General features: G+C 40.9%; 1 protein-coding gene across 6 annotated transcripts in view; it reads left to right on the top strand.

The window, feature by feature from the left end:
* The window catches only part of ITGA6 (integrin subunit alpha 6), a 65996-nt gene that overhangs the window by 7234 nt on the left and 36444 nt on the right, over positions 1–22318 (top strand). For 2 of the 6 annotated variants that reach the window (XM_068948574.1, XM_068948575.1), the window contains exon 1: positions 12260–12510. The exons of 2 other annotated variants lie outside the window; for them this stretch is intronic. In XM_068948574.1, coding sequence (XP_068804675.1) covers positions 12350–12510 — 161 coding nt within the window. In that variant the 5' untranslated portion in view covers positions 12260–12349. Of the gene's footprint in view, positions 1–12259; positions 12511–20667; positions 20947–22318 lie in introns of those variants that run through there. 2 more of the 6 variants (XM_068948577.1, XM_068948578.1) reach the window with 1 other exon arrangement.

The following is a 22318-nucleotide window of genomic DNA, read 5'->3' as shown; positions in this document are numbered from 1 at the left end:
ATTACAGAAACTAAGTTTGCTTCTAAGCCAAAAAGATAAGAGCTGTAATAAGAACAGTATTAGCGGCTACATGGAAAATAAGGAGTTTGCAAAGGGAAATCATGCCTATTGGAATTCTTTCAAGCAGACAGCAAGATGTAGATGAAGATGAGTCAGTTGTCACAATTCCCTTGGATTTTCACATTGCTCTAAGCCTTTAGGCCTTTAAAACTGGCATGCAATAAAAGGCATATTTCTTTTGTAGATTAGGAACTAGCTGAAAAAAAGGACACAAATGGAGAGAGATCTTTCACACAGAGAGATCCCAAAGGGATCAGTCCTGGGATGTATGCTCTTCCCCATGTTTTTAAAAACCTAAGAGGGATGTGGGTGTTAAGGAGACAGTGTTTGCTGATTCTGTAAAATTATTTGAGGGTCAAAACTAAAGCTGACTCTAAAGAAAGATCTTGTAATATAAATGACTGGGAAATAAAACAGCAGGACTTAAGATCCGTACAGTACAAAGTAATATGCATGACAAATTATATAAATACGCAAAATAGGCTCTGAATAAATTATCATCCATTCAGCATATTGGTCTTACTGTTGTTGTTTCTGTCATCTCAATGTTTAGTAGCAGACAAAAAGGAAGAGTTAGGAATTAGAAATGGATTAGCATACTAAAGAGAACACAATTAAACTACTGCTATAAATCCACATCTTTGCTACATCTTGAATATTGTATGGTGTTCTGATAATTTTGTCTCAAAAAAGATATAGTGAAATGATAAAAGTCAGAATGTCACAAGTGATGAGAAACAATGATTTCTGTTTAAGATATTAATTAGACAAGGATTTTTCTATGTGAAAGGAGGTGACTGAAGCAGGGTATGACAGAAGATTATAAAGTCATGAATAGTACTGAGAAGATAACTAAGGAATGTTCATTCATTATGTTCATATAACACAGTGGGCACAGTGAAGTAATTGGGGAGGAGAATTTGAAGCAGAAAGTCCCTTTTGAAACAGTGCGTAATTTAATTGCATAACTCATTTCCACAGATGCTGTGGAGGCCAATAATATAAATTAGAAATAGAAATTAAATAATATAAATTAGAATCTCTCAATAAATACAGCTGTCTGTTTGCATTCATGGATATATGAAGTTCCTAATCTACAGGTTATCAGCAGCAAACAGTAAGAGAAGGAGCACTCTGTTACACTCTTTCAAGTATCTACTACTGATAAACATTAGACAGGACATTGGGCTAGCTGAATGTTTGTACGAGTCAGTGTGTCTGTTCTTACATAAGACTAAAATTATAATGTCTTCAGAATTAGACAGGCTAAGTAGAATATAAATATGTACCATGGAAACATTTGTGCAAAAATGTATCCTTCATACAAATTTGGACAGCTGCTTAGGTTTTAAAATATTCTAAAACAGAGATTAACACTGGAAATGGCAGTCAACAATTTCAGAGAACAACCAAGCTAAAAAAAAAAAAAATCACATACTCAACTAAATACAACTGCACAAAAACCTGGAAGTAACTGATAAGGCAATCACTTTCCAAAGGAAAAGGCTGGAGAAAGAGAGGGGTTGCAGTGGTGGGTGAAACTCTGCCAGGGTCCTATTGAGACCTTCCTCAATATTGCACTATTAAGAAAGGTGAATGTTTGCCCCATCCATTGAATGAATTATAGCTCTAACTTCAAACTTTAGAGACTTCAAGATTTGGAGAAGGCCAGGAGTTCACTAGTGGGTCTCTAAAACATCTCAGTGCCTCCTTTCACTGCTACCAATGAAGCTGTGTTGCTGTTAATGAGACCTTCCCAGCTGTGCTACCTCTTGAATGGCTGGGTGCTGGGGAAAATCCCTGCAGAGGGTGATTTGTGGTAAAGGTAATGCAGCCTCTGTCTTTTCAGAGTTGATCAAAAAAACCCTTCTGTTAGTCTCCTCCTAGGCCACGCCACCTCCTTCGCAATGGATCTTGATTTTTGGGATAAAAATAAGAGAATGACACAACAGAGATTGTTAACATCCTTCCTCTCTCTTGTGAATTGACTGTGGAGGATGTGTGTGGGCATATGTTCTGGTCTTGATTTGCTAATCAGAGGAAAAATCATGCTGCAGCGTTGCTGAAACTTGTCTTGCAAGATACTCAAAGTGTGCTGTTGACTTACTAGTAATAATGAAAAAAGAAAGTTCTAGATAGGTATTAATTTCAAGCTAAGCAGAGTAAAATACTCCTTGTAGTGAGAACTGAGTGGCTTGTGTTTCATGATGCCAGAATAATGAAGAGGCTTGGCACTTGGATATTTTTTTTCCTGACTCAGGGTGCCTGTAAAGTGAATATTTACCAATGCTGTTATCTATTTGTTAGAATCCCCCCCACCCCCAGTAAAGTGCCATCATAAAAATTTCTTTCTCCTATTGCTATTAGAAATGATTAGGAACAACTGAAATGCCTTTTCAAAGGAGTCTTGGGCCTGATCAGCAATGAAAAGTCTTACTAGGGACACTTACTTCTCTTGAATGTACTCACGTTCAGTTTTGTATCCTGCTGATAAAACTCTTAGCTTATGTTGGTCTGACAAAAGAATGTTTCCAGTTTTCAGGTGTTTCTGCCCCATCACTGCAATGTTACTATATCCCTATGTTGTTATTGCAAATAGTTCTCCAGCAGCAATCCCCTAATGTCACTGATGTGGCCCACTCCAGTTACATTTTGGAGCTTTGGTGCTGTGAGTCACTATGTTTGAGCTTTTGCTTTGCAGCGTTTGAAAATACTTCCCTTGCAAGCACCCTGTAATGAGCATTACAGCGTGGGTCCATGCAAGGCCAAGGTGTACAAATTCTGCAAGAATCAATATTAGTCAGCTGGTCCAGAAGAGATGAAGTGCTGGATAACATAAAATGTCAGAAAAGGGGGCAAGAACTGTTGGCAGCTTTTTCAGAGCCTGCTTTTCTCTGCAGAGCTCAGCCCCATACTGTATGGGGCCCACCAACAACCTGTAGCCAACAGTGTGTTCCCATGCTGTTCAGAAAAAGCTTTGACCAACAGAGCAAGGAAGAGCTTCTAAAGGATGCAAAGGGCAGGTCTGTGGCAGAGAGGAGATATTTAACATACCTTAATGACCTAGCTTGAAGTACTGGAATGCAGGCTCACCCGGGCAGCTCTAAAGCTATGTGTATTGCCATGGTCAGACTGTTTTAAGGTACCCAAGTTATTACGTGGTGTTAGCCACAGAAGGCGAAAGAACTCGGGTACTTTACAAATCAAGTGCGTGTTAAATAACTCTCCCAATGGACTGCCACCTTTTTTTCTCCTTTGTATCTCAAAGCAACAGACTTTACGCAGACAGGGAACAGGACACTGTAGTTTAAAGTCACAAATCACTTTAAGAGTAAGTCCATGCCATAATAATCACAAAATAACAGAATGGCTACGCTGAAACTATGCAGCATTCCCTATCCTTAGCAAAAGCTACAATTCAAATTGAAGAAGCAAATCACATATGTCTTTTATTACAATGAAAACAAAATTGGAACAAAGATATGCACCCATGAGTACTAAACATGTAAAAAAAAAAAAATTGTGGAGAAAAGACAGATCTGCTGTTAAGCAATCTGACAATATTAAGATTGTATAATGCTGTAGGACTGTCATTTCAAATGTACTTCAACATTTATTGTCTATAGTAATATTTTTTGTGTACATAATATTATGTTCCTCCTTCAAACCACAATATATTGGCTTCTAGATATGCTCAGTCTATTACCTACACATCTAGGGAAGTTGCTTTAATTGGCTTCATTAATTTCCGTGCTTTGTTCATACTTGTGATTCTGCATGCAGGCTATGGTTAATGGTTATACAGATCTGCAAAGTGACTGCCTCCTGTAATGGCTTCCTTTCTGACAACAAACAGATTGCTGAGTGATGCAAACTTTCCCCATAAGACTGATACCCTGATTCTTCTTTCTTAAAGCAGCTGTCATTTTGGCATCCTGATGCTGAAATAAATTTGGCGCAGAGCCTCAGGAACACAGGATCCCAAAAGGCTTGCAGTCGCTGCTGACAGGCACAGGCTTGTACCATTACCTGATCCCATTGCTTGGCAATTGCTCTGCCATGCAGCTGGTCAGCAAGGGCTTGTAACATCTGTTAATTGTTGTTTGTTGTCTGCAGAACATGCATGTGCTCAGATTTCTTTTCTAGCTGCTGCACACCTGGTGGATCTGGTAGTTGTAGATCCATGTTACAGACAAATCAGTTCCTTCTCTCAACAATGGTGAAGTCAGCTCTGTGTGACAGTAAAGAGCGTGAAAACTGACACATCAGAGGTTGACATGGAACAGAAAGAACTGCTGGATTCTTTAAATATTGTGTGAAAAATGAAGTGATGAAATGGAACAGAAGGAATTTGACACGAAACTCTTATTCTCTGATAAGTACAATTGTAACCCACAACATACTGCAAAAATGTCCGTAGACAGGGAGTCGGAGAACGTCATGATGGATGTTACAATGGTTACCTACAGCAAAGCATAATTTCTGCTAAGAGAGCTTGTTACTCAAAGGGTGGGAGCTGTCGGCCAAATGTGCATGTGTTCAGGTGTCACAGCTCAGCAGCTGATGGCCGTGCAAAAGTGAACTTGTACATTTTCAGATTTAGACAAGGCCTTTATAACAAGGCAGAAGAGCATTCAGAAACCAGACCTGACACTGGGTTCTGCAGCAACTTTCCTCTGTGATACTGAGGCACTCTCCTGTCCTTAGGTAGACCATCAATTTTTTCCACTGTGAAATGGAGATTAGAATACTTCCACACTTCACAGGGGAAGAATGAAAATGCTTTTTGTTCTGCATGGAAGTTCATCATTACTCTAGAATACATGCATTTTTATTTGGTTAATGTGAAGAACAGACCCACAGTAAAAAGGGTCAGTATATGTTTGTTCGTACTCAAGCAGCGAATAAGAATCATGCCTTTATCTAACTGCCAATTAGGTTGCTAAACTGCTCAAAATTGCTTGATCCTTGGAGATGCTGATTGACTTTAGGAGGAGTTGGACAATAGCAACTGGTGCATGTATTTCACAGAAAGTTTTCAGAAAGTCACAGAAGTGGACCTGCTTGTATGTTGGAAAACAGATACTATTTGTAAGGTATATACTAAAAAAAAAAAAAACAAAAAACAAACAAAAAACCCCCAAAAGTAAAGAAAGCAATCTATTTGTGTCATGTGAGACTACTACTCTTAAGTCATACTGTAGAAAATGACAGGAAAGGTACAGCCATAGTGAAAACATAGAGAACCTATCCCTGACTGTATCATCTTACCTGGCTAAGCTTTGAACTTTTCATGTTCCCAGATGTATGGAATGAATTCTGATGGTTTTGGGCGTTCTCCTTGAGACTGCTGATGTTAGATAAAATAAGCAAGGCACAGAACTCCCACTGTACTCACACAGAGACTGTTAATTACAAATGAGGAAAACATATGTAGTTGTTATAATGCATATATTAGGAAAGTTCCTCTTATCCTATTATAAAATATGACTGAGTTTGTTTAAATGTGAATACCATAGGAAAATTTAGAAATGGTTTTTAAAACTCTCAAAAAGAAAATTTTTCCTGAACTAATTCACAGGGAATGACCAAGATCTTCTGAAAATAAGCTGTGTATAGAGATTTGGAAATATGCTTGTGTTGGTAAATCTTTTACCAATGTATGATGTTATTGGAGTAATTGTTTACAACTCCCTAAATCGGGATTGCCTAGAAGTTACTAGGCATTTTGCCCATTCCTAGGAAGGTCATTGGAAGTGTGGAAATATAGAAAGATGGAGATTAAAAAATAGAGAGAAAACTGAATATGTAATGTTCTGTACAAAAACTTGCATTAGAAACCTTTTCAGTATAATATAAACATTTCAACTTTCATAATTAATAACCTTTCCTTCCTGGCCCCTGATTTTAGTAGTTTGAGACAAGTGAACAAAAGAGCAAATCACTTGAAGTCAGTGAAGCTAACACAGCAGTTTCCATAAAACCTTTTGCCAAACTGATTGGATTTGCAATTCAGTCATTGAGCCTGGTCATGGTAGAATCATGCAATGAATCTTTTCATAGAATAAAACTGGAATTACAGAGGAACTCTTTTTTTTTTTTTTTCTGTGAATACTTCCTTAGTGCTTGTTTAAACATGGAATTGTTCCTGATTAACTCCATGTGTGAGTAGACTTATTCTGGAATAAAAGCATCTTCTTCCTGTTAAGCTTAAGATAGTAGCTTAATAATTAAACAGAAGCAGTTATTTGGAAAATACTGAATGTGCAAACATCCTCAGTCTTTTTCCTCTGGTGGATGTAAATGTTTAGTGATTGGGTAAAGAGCAGATATTTTTAAAAACTTATCTTTGGATAACATATTCTTAATTTGTTAAACCAAATGAGAAAGTAACTGATAGTTTTAGCGTATAAAATAGTAGTATGTGTAGATTGGAATGCAGGTAAAAGAATGCTTTGTTGCTGTGTAATAACTTATGAAGCCCCAGAAACTAAAGGCTGCGTTGCTCAGTAGAGGGTTTATGAGAACTACAGTGTGTCCTAGCCCTTCACGTAATTGCCATTCACACATAGGCAAAGCAGAGCTAGCAACCTGTTTTTTTTTTTTTTCCTCCACACAGACAGTAGCCCAAGTCCTGACAGGACGGGGCTTTCACAGGCTTCATTTACGGTCTTTTTACAGCCTTTGCATGGTTAAAATTGCCATCACTGTGAATGATAACATTAGCAAAAACCATGAGACTGAATATAACAAAAGACTGGATTTGTTCATCATGTATTAATTTTAAAAACTAAGATTAATAAAGCTAGATGCTATTCAGAAAAGAAGTATTTTTAAATGATCATCCAAAGGAAGTAAAAAGGATGACTGATACTCCATGCTAGTTTGTCCTGTCTGTTCTCCAGAAATCAGGATGTCAATCTAAAAACAAAAGTGAATACATATTTTAAGTTTATGTTTACTTTAAAAAAAAAAACCAAAAAAAACCCCTATGACCTCTGTTAGCAGAGAGAAAGCAAAGAAAGCATCTTTCTGAGGCTGCTAGATCTAGACCTTAACCAGACAAGCAGCCTTTACTGGCTTTGCCTCCAGTGATCTGAAAGCAATGTTTGAATATGTCTTGAGTGCAGCTCCTGCTCAGTTAGTGGCAGACATGATGGTTTGCTTGGCGAATGAAGTGGCTATAGTACTAATGTTGTAAAATTGTTATAGACAGTGAATATTAAAAAACCTAAATCTATTTAAAAAAAAAATCTATTTCTGATTAATATTCCAAACTAATCAGATGTAGCAGTCCCTCTCCCCTCCCGCCATGGTTCTTGTCAATCTCTGGCAACTTCTGTGCAAACTCCTTCTCCTTGACTGGGCTTTACCACCTCTGTGGCAGCCAAACAGCCAGCTGGTCGCCCTCGCAGCTGGGTGTGATCCACAGCCTCATGGGGAGCAGGTGCAATGAGTGTACTAGTGACCAAGCAGCAAGGCGAGTTGGGGGTACCAGCTGTGCTGTGCTACTACAGTAAGCTAGATGATGACCTACAGTCCAGATCCCTCAGTTGTCTGTACTCCTTGGTCTTGGGCTTTGCAGATCCTGTCCTAAGGCTAGGTCCTGTGTGTGCAGCACGTGGTGCAGTTCCTAGAGATAAGTTGTGTCAAGATTGTATTGAGATGTGCTTTAGGTGATAGCCAAAGTCTCTTTAGCCAGAGTCTGTGTGAGCTAGGAGAGCAAAAGTATTTTGTCCTGAAAAATGATTATATTTGACTCCTGATGCAGTTAAAACATGTCCCTTGAAGACTCGTCTTGCTTCCTGATTTCCTGGAGAAGAGTTTCCAGAGAGAGATCCCATGACTATCTTGCTTGCGAGCCTTCTCTTTTCCTCCCCAGCTTCCTCCCAGTTACCTACCCAAGAAAGATTTTACTTATTTAATCTCCTCTGCTAGCCTATGCCGTGTTACCCAATACAGGTAACCTCTGTTGACTCTAGATCTATAGGTTTCCTTTACAGAGAGGGTATAGTCCTGTAGCCTTGGCAGTAAGAAGACTGACACCAAGCATCAAGAAGGCATTTTGACTGCGAGGGCAGGGCCAGTTGGAGCAACGGCTGGCTGCTTTGGGCCAGATAGGCTGCAAGGCCTGCACGTAGATAGACGTTGAGGGAGAGCTGAGTAGATTCATTGCCCGAAAGTGTGCATCTGGTGTTGGGTTATGCCTCTCTCTTTTTGCAAGGAGGCCCTAGTGAATAATGGCAAAAGCAAGCTGAAGCAAGGTTTTGTGTGTAGCACAGTGTTGTAGATCAAGGGGCATGCATGGTATAGACAGGTAGTGGGCACAGTGCTAAAAGTCTCTCCAGCGACGATGCAAGAGATTGTGGGATACGTGCCTTGCTGAGAGAGACCCAAAACGGGCTCTCTCACCAAAGGTGCCTTTGATGTGTGTAAGGTTGTTTAAGCTTAGGCTGCCCTTATGGAGGGGGATCTTATGCAGCTGTGTATGTGGCCAGTGCGTTAGAATATGTAGGCATATGCTCAAAATGACTGCAGTTTTAGGCCTCAGTACTTCTTGAAGGAACATCCTTAATTCTTTCTACAGCAATCCAAAGTATTGTTTAGTTTCCATTTGCTACCAGCATTTCTCTCATCTCTGCGTAGCTACACTCAGAAAAAGTGCCTGCTCCAAGCGTGTTTGCAAGGATGTTTACTCTCCAAACAGTTTGCGCTAGCTATTCTAAAACTACTTAAGGAATGTGACTGACAACTTCAGTGGAAAAATATTCTCTGGTTGTAGAAGACTTAAAGAAACTGGTACTCTGGAAAATTGGGAGCTGATGTAGAACAATTTGGAGTCTGGACAGAAATTCTTCTTTCATCTCAGATTTTTGTGTGTATAATATTTTACATATTGTATATAAACATGTTAAAATCATGACACAAATTGTTAGAAGTCCAGACATGCAGTCCTTAAGGATTTCAAATCAGAAATATCACGTCAAATTCTAAATAATCTATCTATAGAGGCAAAATGTTTTTACTTTGTAAACCCGTAAAGAATGACAGAACGATGTCTATAGTTCTGTACATTCAAAAGAAAAATAAGTTATAAAAACAGCAATATCTTAATTTGGAACTGAAAGTCATCTGATTAAAACAATAAAGCAACAGGTAGAAAAAGTTGCATTTTAGGAATCTTTTTGAAAATATAGTAAAGAAAGAGAGATGAGACACTCCTTATTTATTTACAAATGATATAAATATGACCAGAGTCAGTTCTGCATAATTCAGAACACCAACGGTGCAAATACAGCTATTTAAACACTCTGGCTTCTAAACTGTTCAGAGCAAAACACTTTGCGCATTTGTTATTGAGCACATTACCTCTCCTACTGCTGTTTGCTAGTCCTAACATCACTGTTAAAACAGAACTGAGAACAGCAGTAAAGGAAGTTCTAGCAAAAATAGCCCAATGGCCCCGGATGCAAGAAAGACTAATAGCTTGACTGTTTATTGTAGCTCATGAGATGTAGCCATTCAGAAAAAGTAAATAATTTGGAGAACAAGCAGTTCTAAACATGGTATGTGTGTTGCATTCAGAAGGTGATCCAGGTTAATAACACTTAAAAGTAGTTTATGGTTCTGAACTGAAACTCTTTATGGCTTTAGAACTTGCACAGTGAAGCAAACCTTTCTGGCCTATTTCAATTTTTCATCTGGAATTTTATCAATTTTAAGGTCAATTTTTTTAAATTAAATGTGAGGGAGATGTTTACATACTTTTGCTTTTCAGAACCATTTGATGTGCTGCATTAAAGCTGCACAGCTGAGTATCCACAAGTTGTGTATTTCTTTGCATAAGGTATTTTCTTCATATAAATGAGAAAAGTTCAGAAATGTAAAGCATTGTTCCTTCTCTGGCACGGCATTTTAGGCTTTCCTTAAAGCTCTAGCTTTTCCATCCCGCCTCTTCTATTTTCCAGAACTTATTTTTTTGCTTGGTAATTAACTACACAGCTGTCTAGAGGAGGAAAGTATTACTGGCACTAAAGCTTGCTCAATACGCAGACACAGCAGGCAAACACCTTGTAGCCCTTTGGCAGAATACCAACATACCATTAATAAGCAAACAGCTTGAAAACTCCGCTATTACAAAGCATTTGTTATAGAAAAAAAGACTCAGCTTTGATCTGGCTAATACTTTTCATAGAATCACCACAGTATTATGTATAGTACAGTGGTCAAATTTAATTGGTCATCATACCTAATCTTTGTCCCCTTTTATACCGGGATGGTACAAAAGAGGAACTGCTGAAGTGTGTTAGTTATAGATAACCCACAGTGGGTTGTTTGTTTGTTTTTTTTTTTTTTGGAAGAGCAAAGGAAGGAAATTGGGATTTTTCAAACTTTCCTCCTCCTTATCTAGAGCAAATTAAAATAGTACAAAACAGTGAGAGACCATCCAAGGTAACTAAGCTGTTTGTGTGCGATTCTGCTCCACCCTGCGTACTGTCTATTTTTGTTGTTCCTGCTGTGGTCACTTGAGACAGGTTTTAATATATCTATGTTTTGGAATGCTTGTTTCTGCATCTGGAGATGAGAAAACTCTCTCACGCCTCAGCAACGTCTACGGATAACAACAAACTAGTAAAACAAGTCCAGGCAATGCTGGTTGGAGAGACGGAGGGGGAGAAGTCAGATGAACCTAACGTGCCAGTATCACTCAAATGGCTCTGGATACAGCGCGGTATTTCTGTGACTCCTTACAAAAGTTATTGGGTGCAAGTACTAGTGTAACTATAGTTACTGTAAGAGTATTATAAGCGTGCAAGTTTAAATGGTCCTGAAGGGCAAACTGCTAAGACTTTGATACAGCCATCAACGCTATTTTAAAAGACTTGTTTTCAAATCTTTGCTAGTTACGGCACAGTACACAGACAGTAGTGAGCCTACTCTCTTGAAATTAGCCCAGGACCCTTCCCTCTTAAGAGTCCTTTAATGAAATCACAGGGCAGTGTTTATGCCAGTGCAGTTTTCTGCCATGGCAGCAGACTGCCATGACTGTAATGTGATTGAAGGCTGGATTAAAACTTTTAATGAGCTGGGCACAAAGAGCAAGCAGGGAAGGCTACTATTAGAAATGAATGTCTAGGAGCCTAATTTAACAAAATGTTTTGTTTCTGCATTAGATGCACATTTTTGGTGCATTTTCTCCGTTCTTGTGATCAAGGGTGTTTTGGTCTTGTGCCAAAGACTTGCCTATACAGGGAGCTATCCTAGAATAATTACTCTGGAAAAAGTAATCTGGATTAGCTCCGTGAAATAGTAATATTATTCCAGAATAAATTATTGGGAATATTAACAGATGCGAGTGCTCTGCCTCAGCTGCTCATCTCTCTTTTGCTGGACTCTTGTATGTGAAGAGAGGCTTCTTTTTCCGCAATTTAGATATTCGTGGAAAAGAAAAATGTATTGTCACGCTGCTTAACGTCTGTAAGGTTTTAAAAACCTTGCCTTCAGTTTCCTAATCCAGAGTGCTAAAATAGTTACAAATGGGTATAAATCTCTCTCAGATGGATAAAACTGTTAAGGCGTGCTTGCAAATATCCTTACAGGGGTGAGCGGGGAGCACGAGATAAGATGATATGGGATGTAAAACCACATACTACTTTCAAACAAAGCGAAGGGGTAAAAGAACTCTGATATCTCCAAAGAGTGGAAGTGCTTGAAGGAACGAAGTTTAAAGAAGGCTGCCATGCAGGCTGAGCCTCTGCTTCCACGTTCTCTGAAGCCCTCAGAACAGGTATATACGCACTGATTCCTCTCGTGTACGTGGCCTTCGGGGAAGACAGGCTCCAGACACTAGATACACCTGTACGTGCGCTGCCCGGAGCCCAGCTTCCTCCTGCTGCGGGACGGCGTCGCGCCGCCGGCCGTTGTAACGGCTGCGGCCGGCGGGCCCCTGCCGCGGCCGTTGTAACGGCTGCGGGCGCGCGCGGCCTGCGCCGCCCCTAGCGAGGCGGTATGCGCAGAGCCGCCCCCGCGCCGCGGGGGTGAGGCAAGCGCTGTGCCCCTGCGGGGACCCGGGAGACATTTTGTGCCCTGCCCGCCGCCGCTGAGGGGCGCGGGGCTCCGCGGTGGGAGAGCCGCGGCAGCCGGCGAGGCCGGAGGAGGGGCCGCGGTGGGGCCGCCCCCCCTCCCCCGGGGCGGAGCCGAGCGGGGCCGGGCCGCCGGCGCACAACGGGCGGCCGCAGCGCGGGGAGCGGCGGCGGCGCGCGGCAGGTCCCGTCCGCGGCCGGAGCAGATGGCGGCCGCGCTCCTCTTCTGCCTGCCCCTGCTGCCGTGCCTCGCCGGCGCCTTCAACCTGGACGCCGATAACGTGATCAGCCGGCACGGCGAGGCGGGCAGCCTCTTCGGCTTCTCCCTGGCCATGCACCGGCAGCTGCAGCCGCAGGAGAGGAGGCTGTAAGTGCCCCCCGGCCGCGCCACTGGGCAGCGACCCTCCCTCCCTTCCCTCCCGTCTGGAAACTTCGCGGGCGGGCCGGTCCCGTCCCCCCGCGGCGGGCCGGGGCTGCCGGCCGCCGCCCGCCCTGGCGGGGCGCTCGGGGAGGGGGAGCCGCCGCTCGGAGGGGCGGGGCGGGCACCTGCCGGCCGCCGAAACCGGGCAGGACCTGGCGGAGGAAAAGGAGCAAATAAGGCAAAATCCTCCTCCTCTTCCCCCCGCTGCGGGCCGGGCGGCACGGTGCGGCCCGGCCCGGCCCGGCCCAGCGGGAGGTCTGCGCGGGTTTGAGGCCGGCCTCGGGCCCCGGGGGCAGCGCCGAGCCGCCCGCCAGCATGCAGGTGCCCTCGGGGCCGCGGGGTGCCCGTGCGGGCTGCTGGTTTTGTTTTCGCCTTTGGTGATGGCTCTGGTTGGACTGGGCAGCTTTTAGGAAAAAAAAAAAAAACAACAAACTTTGTTTGTTGTTTGTGTCGTCGTCGTCGTCGGCCCTCAACCCCCCCCCCCCAAAAAAAAATAGTGAAATTGCATTTCTCGACCACTTTCACGACGTGAACGCATACCAATATCTTGGCTTTATGTAATGCAAGCGCTAGTGTTCAAGACCGAACCTGCCTGGGAGTGAAAGCGGGAGATAATATAAGGAAGACAGGAAAAATAAATCAATTAGAAGCATGGGGGTGAAAGTCAGGAACTCCCTCTGGAAAATCCAAAGGCAAAATAAGGCTTCTTTGTACATCTTTGGGAGAGCAGAGAAGTCCTTGCCTGTTCATGACTATTTGAGCAGGATGTCTGACCCCACCCTGCACAACAGTGCTGATGGAGTGTGTCCTTTATTAGGTATTGTCATGAAACGAACGTCTCTCCGCTAATGTTTTGTTTTAATTTAAGGGAAGGTGAGCCTATAATCTAAATAGAACATATGGAAGAAGAAAGTGAGAAAGAAATTGTATTCTTAGTAAAGTTAGTCAGTAAACTTAGTTAAAAGTTCTGTGGACTCGTTTTGACTGAACTTGCATCCTATGTGATTTCATAGAAATCATAATATGTAAAAGAGTATAAATCACAAATAGCCAAATCCCATCTTTATTGTAGTACACAGAATGTCCTGAAGGGTATCCTAAAGGGCAACATACACACACATCTGTGATTCCTTTTCAGAATTCTGCATCATAATTCTTGGTAGGATTAAATGTATGTTGGCCTTCACTTTGTTAAGAAAATGATATCTGAACTCGTTAGCATTCCATGGTACTGTCAAATGCTGGTAAAATGAGTGTATCCCAATATGTAGAGAAGGAAAGCCGTTTACTCAGAAGATTGTAGAAAAGTGGTCATAGTGCTCAAGCAAGTCTGTAACATTTGGCTGAAATGCTTCAATGGTTATTAGCATGAAGGTTCTGTGTTGTATGTATAGTAAGTGCATTTTCAGTACCCAAAGGCAATCCAGATCCAGGGGCACAGATGCTCTCCCTGTTACTGATACGGCTTTATGAATCTAGGCTTTCATGAGAAACAAGGGTCTCTAACAGAGACAAGTCTAGACTAACAAACTATATGCTGTGCTGATACATACTTTTGAACATGAGATATCTTGACTTTTTTTTTGGCTTATTTGTGTGTTTTAGCACAAAGAAAGGTTGCCTAATAATTTGAGTGCTGCTGCGGGTCTTGGAAAACCTGCATTCAGTTCTTTTACATAGCACAACTACGTTACAATGAGTTTGAGGTTTTTTTGTTTGTTTATTTTTTTTGTCTATAAAAGTAGTAGTGCGTGCCTGTGAGAGAACAGGACATTAAACATGCTGAACTGTTTTGTGTGACACCTTCCTGGTAGAAACTGTGTAAGTATCTTTCATTGGGACAGGAGTATGTTAAGCTCCCTTCATGTAAATTATGTCTTATGAAACAGATGGGAGTTCTAATGGAGAAACTTGAAATGAGGGCTCCCGTGTTAGGCTGTGTGTTTGTGAACAACCAGATAAAAATGAGCAACGCTAAATTAATACTGAGCAACTTATTTGGCAGGTTCACCAGATAAGAATTTGGATTTCTAAATAGATTGACTGCTTATAGGTAGAACGAAGTGTCTACTATCTAGGCTTTCAGTGAAGGTGAGAATGGAGGTTCACTGAGAAACAAGTATATCTAATCCCTACATGTTGCATATTATCTGTAAAAACAGGAATTTTACTGATTTCTTTTCAGTGATGGAATACCTGTGCGTTCCCAGCTGCGTTCCTCTGGTCTGTGTTCCAGCTCTGTTGCAAAGGTGACTTTATGTCTGCCTATCTCTTGAGTCAACTAGAATGATACAATAGCAACAGCAGAAATAATTATTTCACCCTTCTTCTTGAGAGGATGCTAACTGCAAAGCTCAGTTACAGCTGTTTGAGTGTGAACACCGTTAAACAGTTGCCAAAATACTCAAAACTCATTTCATTGTTGAAACTTAATTAAAAGTGACGTTTCAGTACTCATCTGGCAGGGGCTGTCATTCCAAACCAAACCAAAAAAAACCTAAAGCACTTTATAAAATCAGAAATGAGTTGCAACTGACATGTGCAAGATCACAGCATCCTTGGGTAAATAAGCAAATGAGAAAAGTAGCAGTACCTGAACTGTGTTCAAGGGCTGCTTTAGTCTGACTCTGAACAAGGGTTCGTTAAAAAATGGTAAATGCTCCTTAATTTTTTTTCTGAAATCGCTTAAGTGAGTCTTAAGCAAAAAGGTTCTCTTTGCCTCACGCTGAATGGTTCAGTGTTAAGCATTATGAAAATTCTTTGTAAAGATGAGGGTGGCAGAGGTCTAGGAAGCATGACAAATAAAAATACAAGAGAAATAGCTTTTAATTAAACATACTATTTGGTTTTGGTCTTAATGGCAGGATACCTTGGGATTACCTATTAGCTTTAAATGGCTAAATTAGCTTTTTATTTGTTAGCATTAATTACTAATGCTGTGTTTGCTAATGAGGAATTGCTTAACTCCCAGAACATAGGTAGATGACTATTTAAGAACTGCCTTGAATTTAGTGGTAAGTGGTACCATGTTAAAGGTTATGGACTAATAACACGATTTGTGTGTGTATATCTGTATGAGAGGATAGTTTCAGCTTCTCTCACCTGAAAAGTTCCTCAGCCGGAGAGGAGAAAAACTTTACTAATCCACGGTAATGGAAAGTGGGCTGCTAATGGCATGTGGGCATGGAAGACACCAGAATGCAGTCTTAATATGCATTAAGAGAGCATTAATGTTGTTCAAGGTACGAAGGGCAGCCTGCCTGGATTTCTGTGTACAGTTCTGGTGGTTCATTGTCAAGCGCAATAAAGCAGGTAGCAGAAAAGGCTAATGGAGCTCTAAGACAGCTGGACTTGTTGCCTTGTATAAGATTGTTCTGTTTTTAGTCTGTCAGTATGATGAAAATAAAGTAGTTCTGGTTCTAAGAGGTGGTGGGCAGCACAGTTGCAGTGCGCTTAATCTGAAAACTAGAGGAAGATTTGTAACTTTGAGGGGCCTAAGACTCTGGGACAGCGTAAATATAGCAGTAACTTGGTTAAAGTTTAAGTAGTTCTATGATGGAGAACGTGAGCGTATGTAGCATTTGTTAAAGGGGGCTGTATTCACTAGATATACACAGACATGCACACCGTGTAAGATGTCTAACAGGTCCTTTCCAGTCCTTTTTGTTTATAGCTCACAATGATTTAAGCACATTTCGTGAATTAGAACACAAGCCGTGTGGATACTTGCATTTGTCTATAACTTTACTTGCAAGTAATACTGATATTATTTTGAATAAAAGTAAGGAGCTAGATTGATGTAGCTTTTTTTTTTTTTTTTTTTTGTTCAAGGCTGCTGTAGTCAGCAATCGAGATGTCCTGATCAGAAGAAAAGCTGTATTGTTAAAAGCTGTGGATAGGCACCTTATGTCAAGTCTGCATTGACCATTAGCAGCTATGAAACCTTAAAATTTATAATATTTTACCGGAATTCTTGCTTGTGACAGGTTTTGCTGATATTGCATATCCCTACTGTGAGCTATTGTACCAATAAATCATAAAGCTGCTTGTGGTCAGCATGGCTGCTAAGGTTACTGTGCTGCTGCAGTGCATCCTCAGTGGCATTTAGCCAGTGCTTCTGTGTTGACTGAGAGCTTGTGCTCATAGAATTTTTGCTCCTGTAATAAAAAGCCTAGGTTGTGCCACTCTGCAGTGGAAAGCAGCAATTCTACTTTCAGAGGTGTTGTAGTTTAATTCAGGCTTTATATGTGACTGGAGTTAATAACGCTGTATATTTGCATCCTTAAATGCCTTAATAATGCTGTGCATCTATCAATTAAAAAAAAAACTGATTTATTATTAATTTTCCATGTTTTTTTCCTAGATGGTCTCCCTACTGTTCCATTACGCTCAGTAACTTTTCTTGAGTGTTTCTCTGTTTTTGTCTATGCAAACTGTTCCTGGATAACCTCCTTAGGATGCTTGATTGATTCATTCATTTGTGATAGTAGAGCAGTTTGCTATCTGTGTTCTAGATAGATGGAAGTTCTGGGGCAAAGGTCAGGATTAAGGGAAGCTGGGAAAGAGGAAAGAGTTGCCATCCTAGCAATCTTATTCCACAACAGAGGTCTTCATTTTGGAGGTGGTTAGGGGAAAGATTTAAAAAAAAAAAAAAAAAACCCATCATACTAACGTGGTTAGAAGAGGAAATGACTTGGTTGTTTACATTAGGTGAGGGAGAAGAATTGCTATGATTGCTATGGCTGGAGTCAAACTGCAGAAAGAAGGTAAGAGACCTTTCGGTTTGTTTTTTGTTGTTCCCCATCCCGCACCATGTTAAATTTGAGTTATCCTGTTATCTGTTGCAGAGACACAGCTGAATGTACAAAACTGTAAGTTGCAGAGTTGCAGCAAAGATTGGCGAAGAGCCTCTGCATTTTGTGAACTGTCTAGTCATCGAGTGTGAAAGGGCAGGTTTACAAAAGCTTGAAAACTCCATCAGATGATAATTTCCACTATTTGACTCCTAATCTTGCTAGTGGAAAAGAATAGATTGACGTCTTCATTTTTTATTTATTTATTTTTTTCCTCAGAGGAACAGGCAAGAATTGCAGTTAGTCCTGCAGAACACTAATAAGCGAAGGAGGATGAAATGAAATATTGCACTGATGCACACTAGAAAGTTGTACTAGTCTAATCCCTTGCATCAGTGTTTTAAAAAAAAAAAAAAAGGGCAGACCTTTGGGTAAATGGGCTTGCTTACGTTTTGCCTTAAACCGAATTTATTTTAGTTTGACTTAAAATCAATATTAGTTTGTTTTTCTTAATAACAAAAATAAGAATTAATATGGCCCTCTGCACTAATATAATTGAGTTGATTGAATATTACACTTGATTTGTGAAGTTAAAATTTAATTCAGTAACTATTACAGTCTTGTGCAGAGGAAACGTGAAGCTGAGTGAATTCAGGGCAAGGGGACTGGCACACTGTCAAAACTGAAGAGCGGGAGAACACAACAGTGTATTCCTGCTGACTTGCATGCTTACTATCAACTGTTTAAATTAACCATTTCATAAGGTGTTTTATCTGTGACTTTGAAAAGGTAACCTTGGAATCAGTAATGAAGTGCAGGCAGTAAAGCTGGTTATGAGGGATCAGCTGTTGCAGTTCTTGGCAGGTTTGGCCTTCCCATGGCAGGGCACAGCTTTAAGGTGCTGCAGTACTGGTGTGAGGTACAGGCGAGGAGTGCCTGGCTGTGCCCCACAGCTGTTTGAGGAAGGCAGCATTCACTCTAGCCAGGGAAGTTCTCATACTTGTGCAGCAAAATTCTTTTCCTCAACAACAGAAGTGAGGTTGATACAAGTTGCATCTGCATGAACTTTTTGCCAGTGTAGTTATGTCATTTAGACGAAGTGTTCTTGTGTTCCCCCTCTCCTTGTGTTCCACATTGGCGTAAGGCTTTGCCAGCACCGCTGTGTTATAGCCTGGGCCCGTGCTGGGAAGCTTTTGCCCATGTGGCTGTGCTGATAGCCACATGTGTGGTCGTGCTTGCAAGGCAGTAGTGAAGTCACAAGTCACACAGTGAAAACGTGCTTCTGCCAGGACAGTTTAGTCCAGGCTGGTTCCAAAAAAGCTGTGCCAGGAAAGATGTGTTACACTACAGTCCTTTTCTTTTAGCTTTGCAAGTCAGCAGGTTCGTTTCCACTGCAGTGTTGACGGGCGTGCCAGAAATTCAGTGTAGAACAAACCTTCGAATGTGGTAAATGGCAAACCTCTTATCCCAGTACTCCCAGTACAGGGGTCATATACTTTTTAGACATTTCTCTCTCTCTCTCTCTCTCTCTCTGCAGGTGTTTAAGATTCTTGATCAAAGCTGTGGTAGATGTATGACTTCTATTACATTGCTATTATTAAGAATGAACAAAAGAGTAATTAGTTGCTGTGTTAGTAGGAACTTTCCATGAGTAAGGACCATAGGATGTACCTTTTGTCTGCAGTGCTAGTAAATAGCCTTATGTTCAGACTACAGGTTTCAAAAACAGCCTAGGCTCTCAGCTTCAATTAAAGCTCATAAAACTGTTATGCTCTTACTGGAAGAGGCACGCACCTGATAGAAGTGCTTTGTTTCATAGCTTTTTGTCTTTACCTTTGCTGAGCCTTACTGATGAATATGTTTCTAATGTAAGAGGTACCATCTCTTTGGTTTGGTGCTGTTGCTGGAGCGTAAAATTTGCAGGATAGAGATGGTGACAAGTTTAGAAACGTAATGGCTTACGCTTTCCTATTTTTAAATGTCTCAGTAAATGTGAATGGAAATCTGTGGATGCACAAACTCATCTCTCTTCAGGCTGTGTGATTGGAAAGAGGTGATGTTCTGTAAGCTGCTACTCTGTATGTATAATGTGGACCTGCCGAGCCCTTGCAAGAGCATATAACTAACGGCTCAATTAACCAAAATTACTTTAACTTCCTCTGCTTTGTGTTGTACTCATCCCTAAAAAGATTGAATTTGTACCAGGTAGTTCTTATGAAATAATATTATAGCATGCGTCAACCCTAACGAGCACAGCATATGCTAGCCCAGACAGCTATCGTGGCCAAAGTATTAGACACATCTCAGAAATTGAAGAGCATTAGGATTAAAATGTTAATCTTGCATAGTCCTGAAAATGGTAAGGTTAGAATAATGTAACTAGAACAAAATAGCACAGTACCAACAAGGACAGACCTTGATCTCAGGAAGGGGAAGAAAGGCAGTACTCTTTAAACTAAATGAAAATCAGCGAACTATGCAATCTGTAAGTTAAGGGCAGAGGCGAAGAGTTCTTCTTGACAAGTTGCTGTGTTCTTGAGCGAGGGTAGTAAGCCCTAAAGAACACAGTGCTTAATTACGTCCAAGAACTGGGCAGAGAAGTGTTGGGGGAAGGGTTAAAGAATTAGAAAAAACAGCAACTATTCTCTTTCATTTCGAACTGAGCTAGTATAGACAAACATAGACGGACAGAGTAGGCATGGTTGTGTGTGTCTGACTGCTAAAGCCTTCAATGAAAGTATCCGTAATGTATTCCATTATGAAAAGGTCATAATGCTTAACGTTGTTTACTTTAAATAAGGATGGAGGGCTCGTCCTATATCCCTCTTATCTGACATAGACCCAGTTTCAGAACTGTGGCTGTGAGCTGGATGGGCTAACGTGTATTTGAAGAGCAGAAACGTTTATCATCTAAAACCTGAGGGGGGAGTGAACTGGAGAAGTGCGTTTCTCTGTAAGTCCCTGTATTCAGCTGAAGCCTGAAATGAGAGGTGGGGTGCCGAGTGTGATATGCTTGCTGTGTGCTTGCTTTGCAATGCTTCTGGGCTGTGCCGACTGAAGCTGCACAAAGAATTGAGGCTCTGTGTAGTGCTGGAATCCTGAAAGATTCAGCTGGCAAACAACTGGTAGTGGAGCTAATTGCTGTCTCCATCTCACTGACTGACTAGCACAAGAAGATTTATGTTGCTATTTACACTTAAGGCATGACCCCATCAGCTACAGAAGGCAAGGGAGACAGAGAGAATATTGATCCAGATGCAGGAGTGTGGGGAGAATGCCATTCAAATATCTGAAGTATGCAGCATGCACAACACAAGGCTCGCATTTCTGCATGCTGTCCTGTTTCAAAGCAACAGGATTTGGGACAGACTTGCTAGGAGTCCTTCTGCAGCAGGGGCATTGAAAGGAGCTCTGTGTAGTTAAATAATCTGCAAGTTGGAATCTTAAAATTTTGCCATGGTTTCTCTTCTTGTTTTCCAATTTTTCTGAGGTCTAGCAGGCAGTAAAGAGGTGTCAAGCAGGTGTCCACAAAGAGCTGGGATGTAGGGGTAGTTTTGGATGCAAACTGTGTCAGAATTATTATGAGAAGGTAAGATGAAATTCTCGTATCAGTTTTACTGTTTGCAAGTCTTACTATTTTCTTTCTGATCGGATAGTTAACTTCTAACGAATATTGCTGTTGTGCGACTACCTTGCTTTGTGAATAAGACTCCTTAAACTGGCATATACTTTAAGGTAAAAAAAGGACGCAAGTATTGATCTGTCTTCATCCTCATGTAGGGTTGTAGGTATTACGTTAAGTCTACTGTTAAAAATAACATTCATGTGTGTACAGAGTCCTAATTCATCCCCCTTTTGTTACGATGTAGCAGAAAAACATCTTGTACCTTACCTGAAGGAGATCAATAATAGTCTGTGTTGTAACTACTTCAGAAACACTGGCTAACCCCATCAGACTGTACCTGGACTATTTGATAGATCAGGTCTGTAATTGTGCAAGACAAATGTATATCTTTGATTTGACTACTAAATGTTTTTTATGTAATGAAACAACTTTTATTATGTGAACTTCTTAGAAGCACGATTGACTGTTCTTTAATAAATATTATGCAATTGTGTAGCCTCTTTCATCCAAAGATTCCAGTGTGATTTATAGTGATGTTTATTATTTCTTTTTCTTTAACTGTGAAATAGAAGGGGGAAAAAAAAGGAGCACAAAATTGCTGCTATGGTGCTAGCGAAGAGGAGTGTAATTTTCTGTACACAGAAAATGTTTGCATTAATAATGCTGCTAATGTTAATTTGTAAATAACAAAGATAAACTTATGCAGAAGCAGGACAGGTAGATTGGTTTCCCATAAATGTTTTTTCTTGGAGGATAACAAGCAGAGAAGAATGGTTTTACCAATCTAATTTGTTGTTGTCTGGATTCTCCACAAAGTAAAACAGAGCATTTCTCAAATTAGTATATTGAGTTGCTGGCGTATTACAGCAGTAAATTGTTCACCAGTCAGCATGTGCCAGTCTTGTTCTGCTCTGCTGAACTCTACCCAAAGCCCTTTCCATATGTGCCACAGCAACTATTGCTTTGGCAAGGAATGTAATCGGGTAAATTTTTCATAGAAGACACATAATCCATCTCAGAAGAACTGCCGTTTAACATCAACTGTTGTTTCTTCTTGTTTAAATGTTTTAGAATCAACCTGGAACTGGGTGAAGGATTCTAATCACAACTGTAAAAATGCCATGCTTTGGGAAGATATTCTGCAGAAAGGACTGGGATTAGGCTATCGGGCAAACAGCCATTTAAAAATAAGCAAGCAAAAATCTGCATTATTGAATGAGTGGATGGTGTTGTGTACTATGAGGTGTTAGCTAGAAAATTTACACCTCACAGTCCTTTTTAGGAAGGGTAGGGTACAGTAACGCCCAGGAATATTTGAGGAAAGGAATATAAAAAT

Source organism: Struthio camelus, chromosome 6 (genome assembly GCF_040807025.1).
Source record: "Struthio camelus isolate bStrCam1 chromosome 6, bStrCam1.hap1, whole genome shotgun sequence".
Lineage (NCBI taxonomy): Eukaryota > Metazoa > Chordata > Aves > Struthioniformes > Struthionidae > Struthio > Struthio camelus.
Note: the sequence above shows the minus strand (reverse complement) of the source record. Positions and strands in the feature narration are given on the sequence as shown.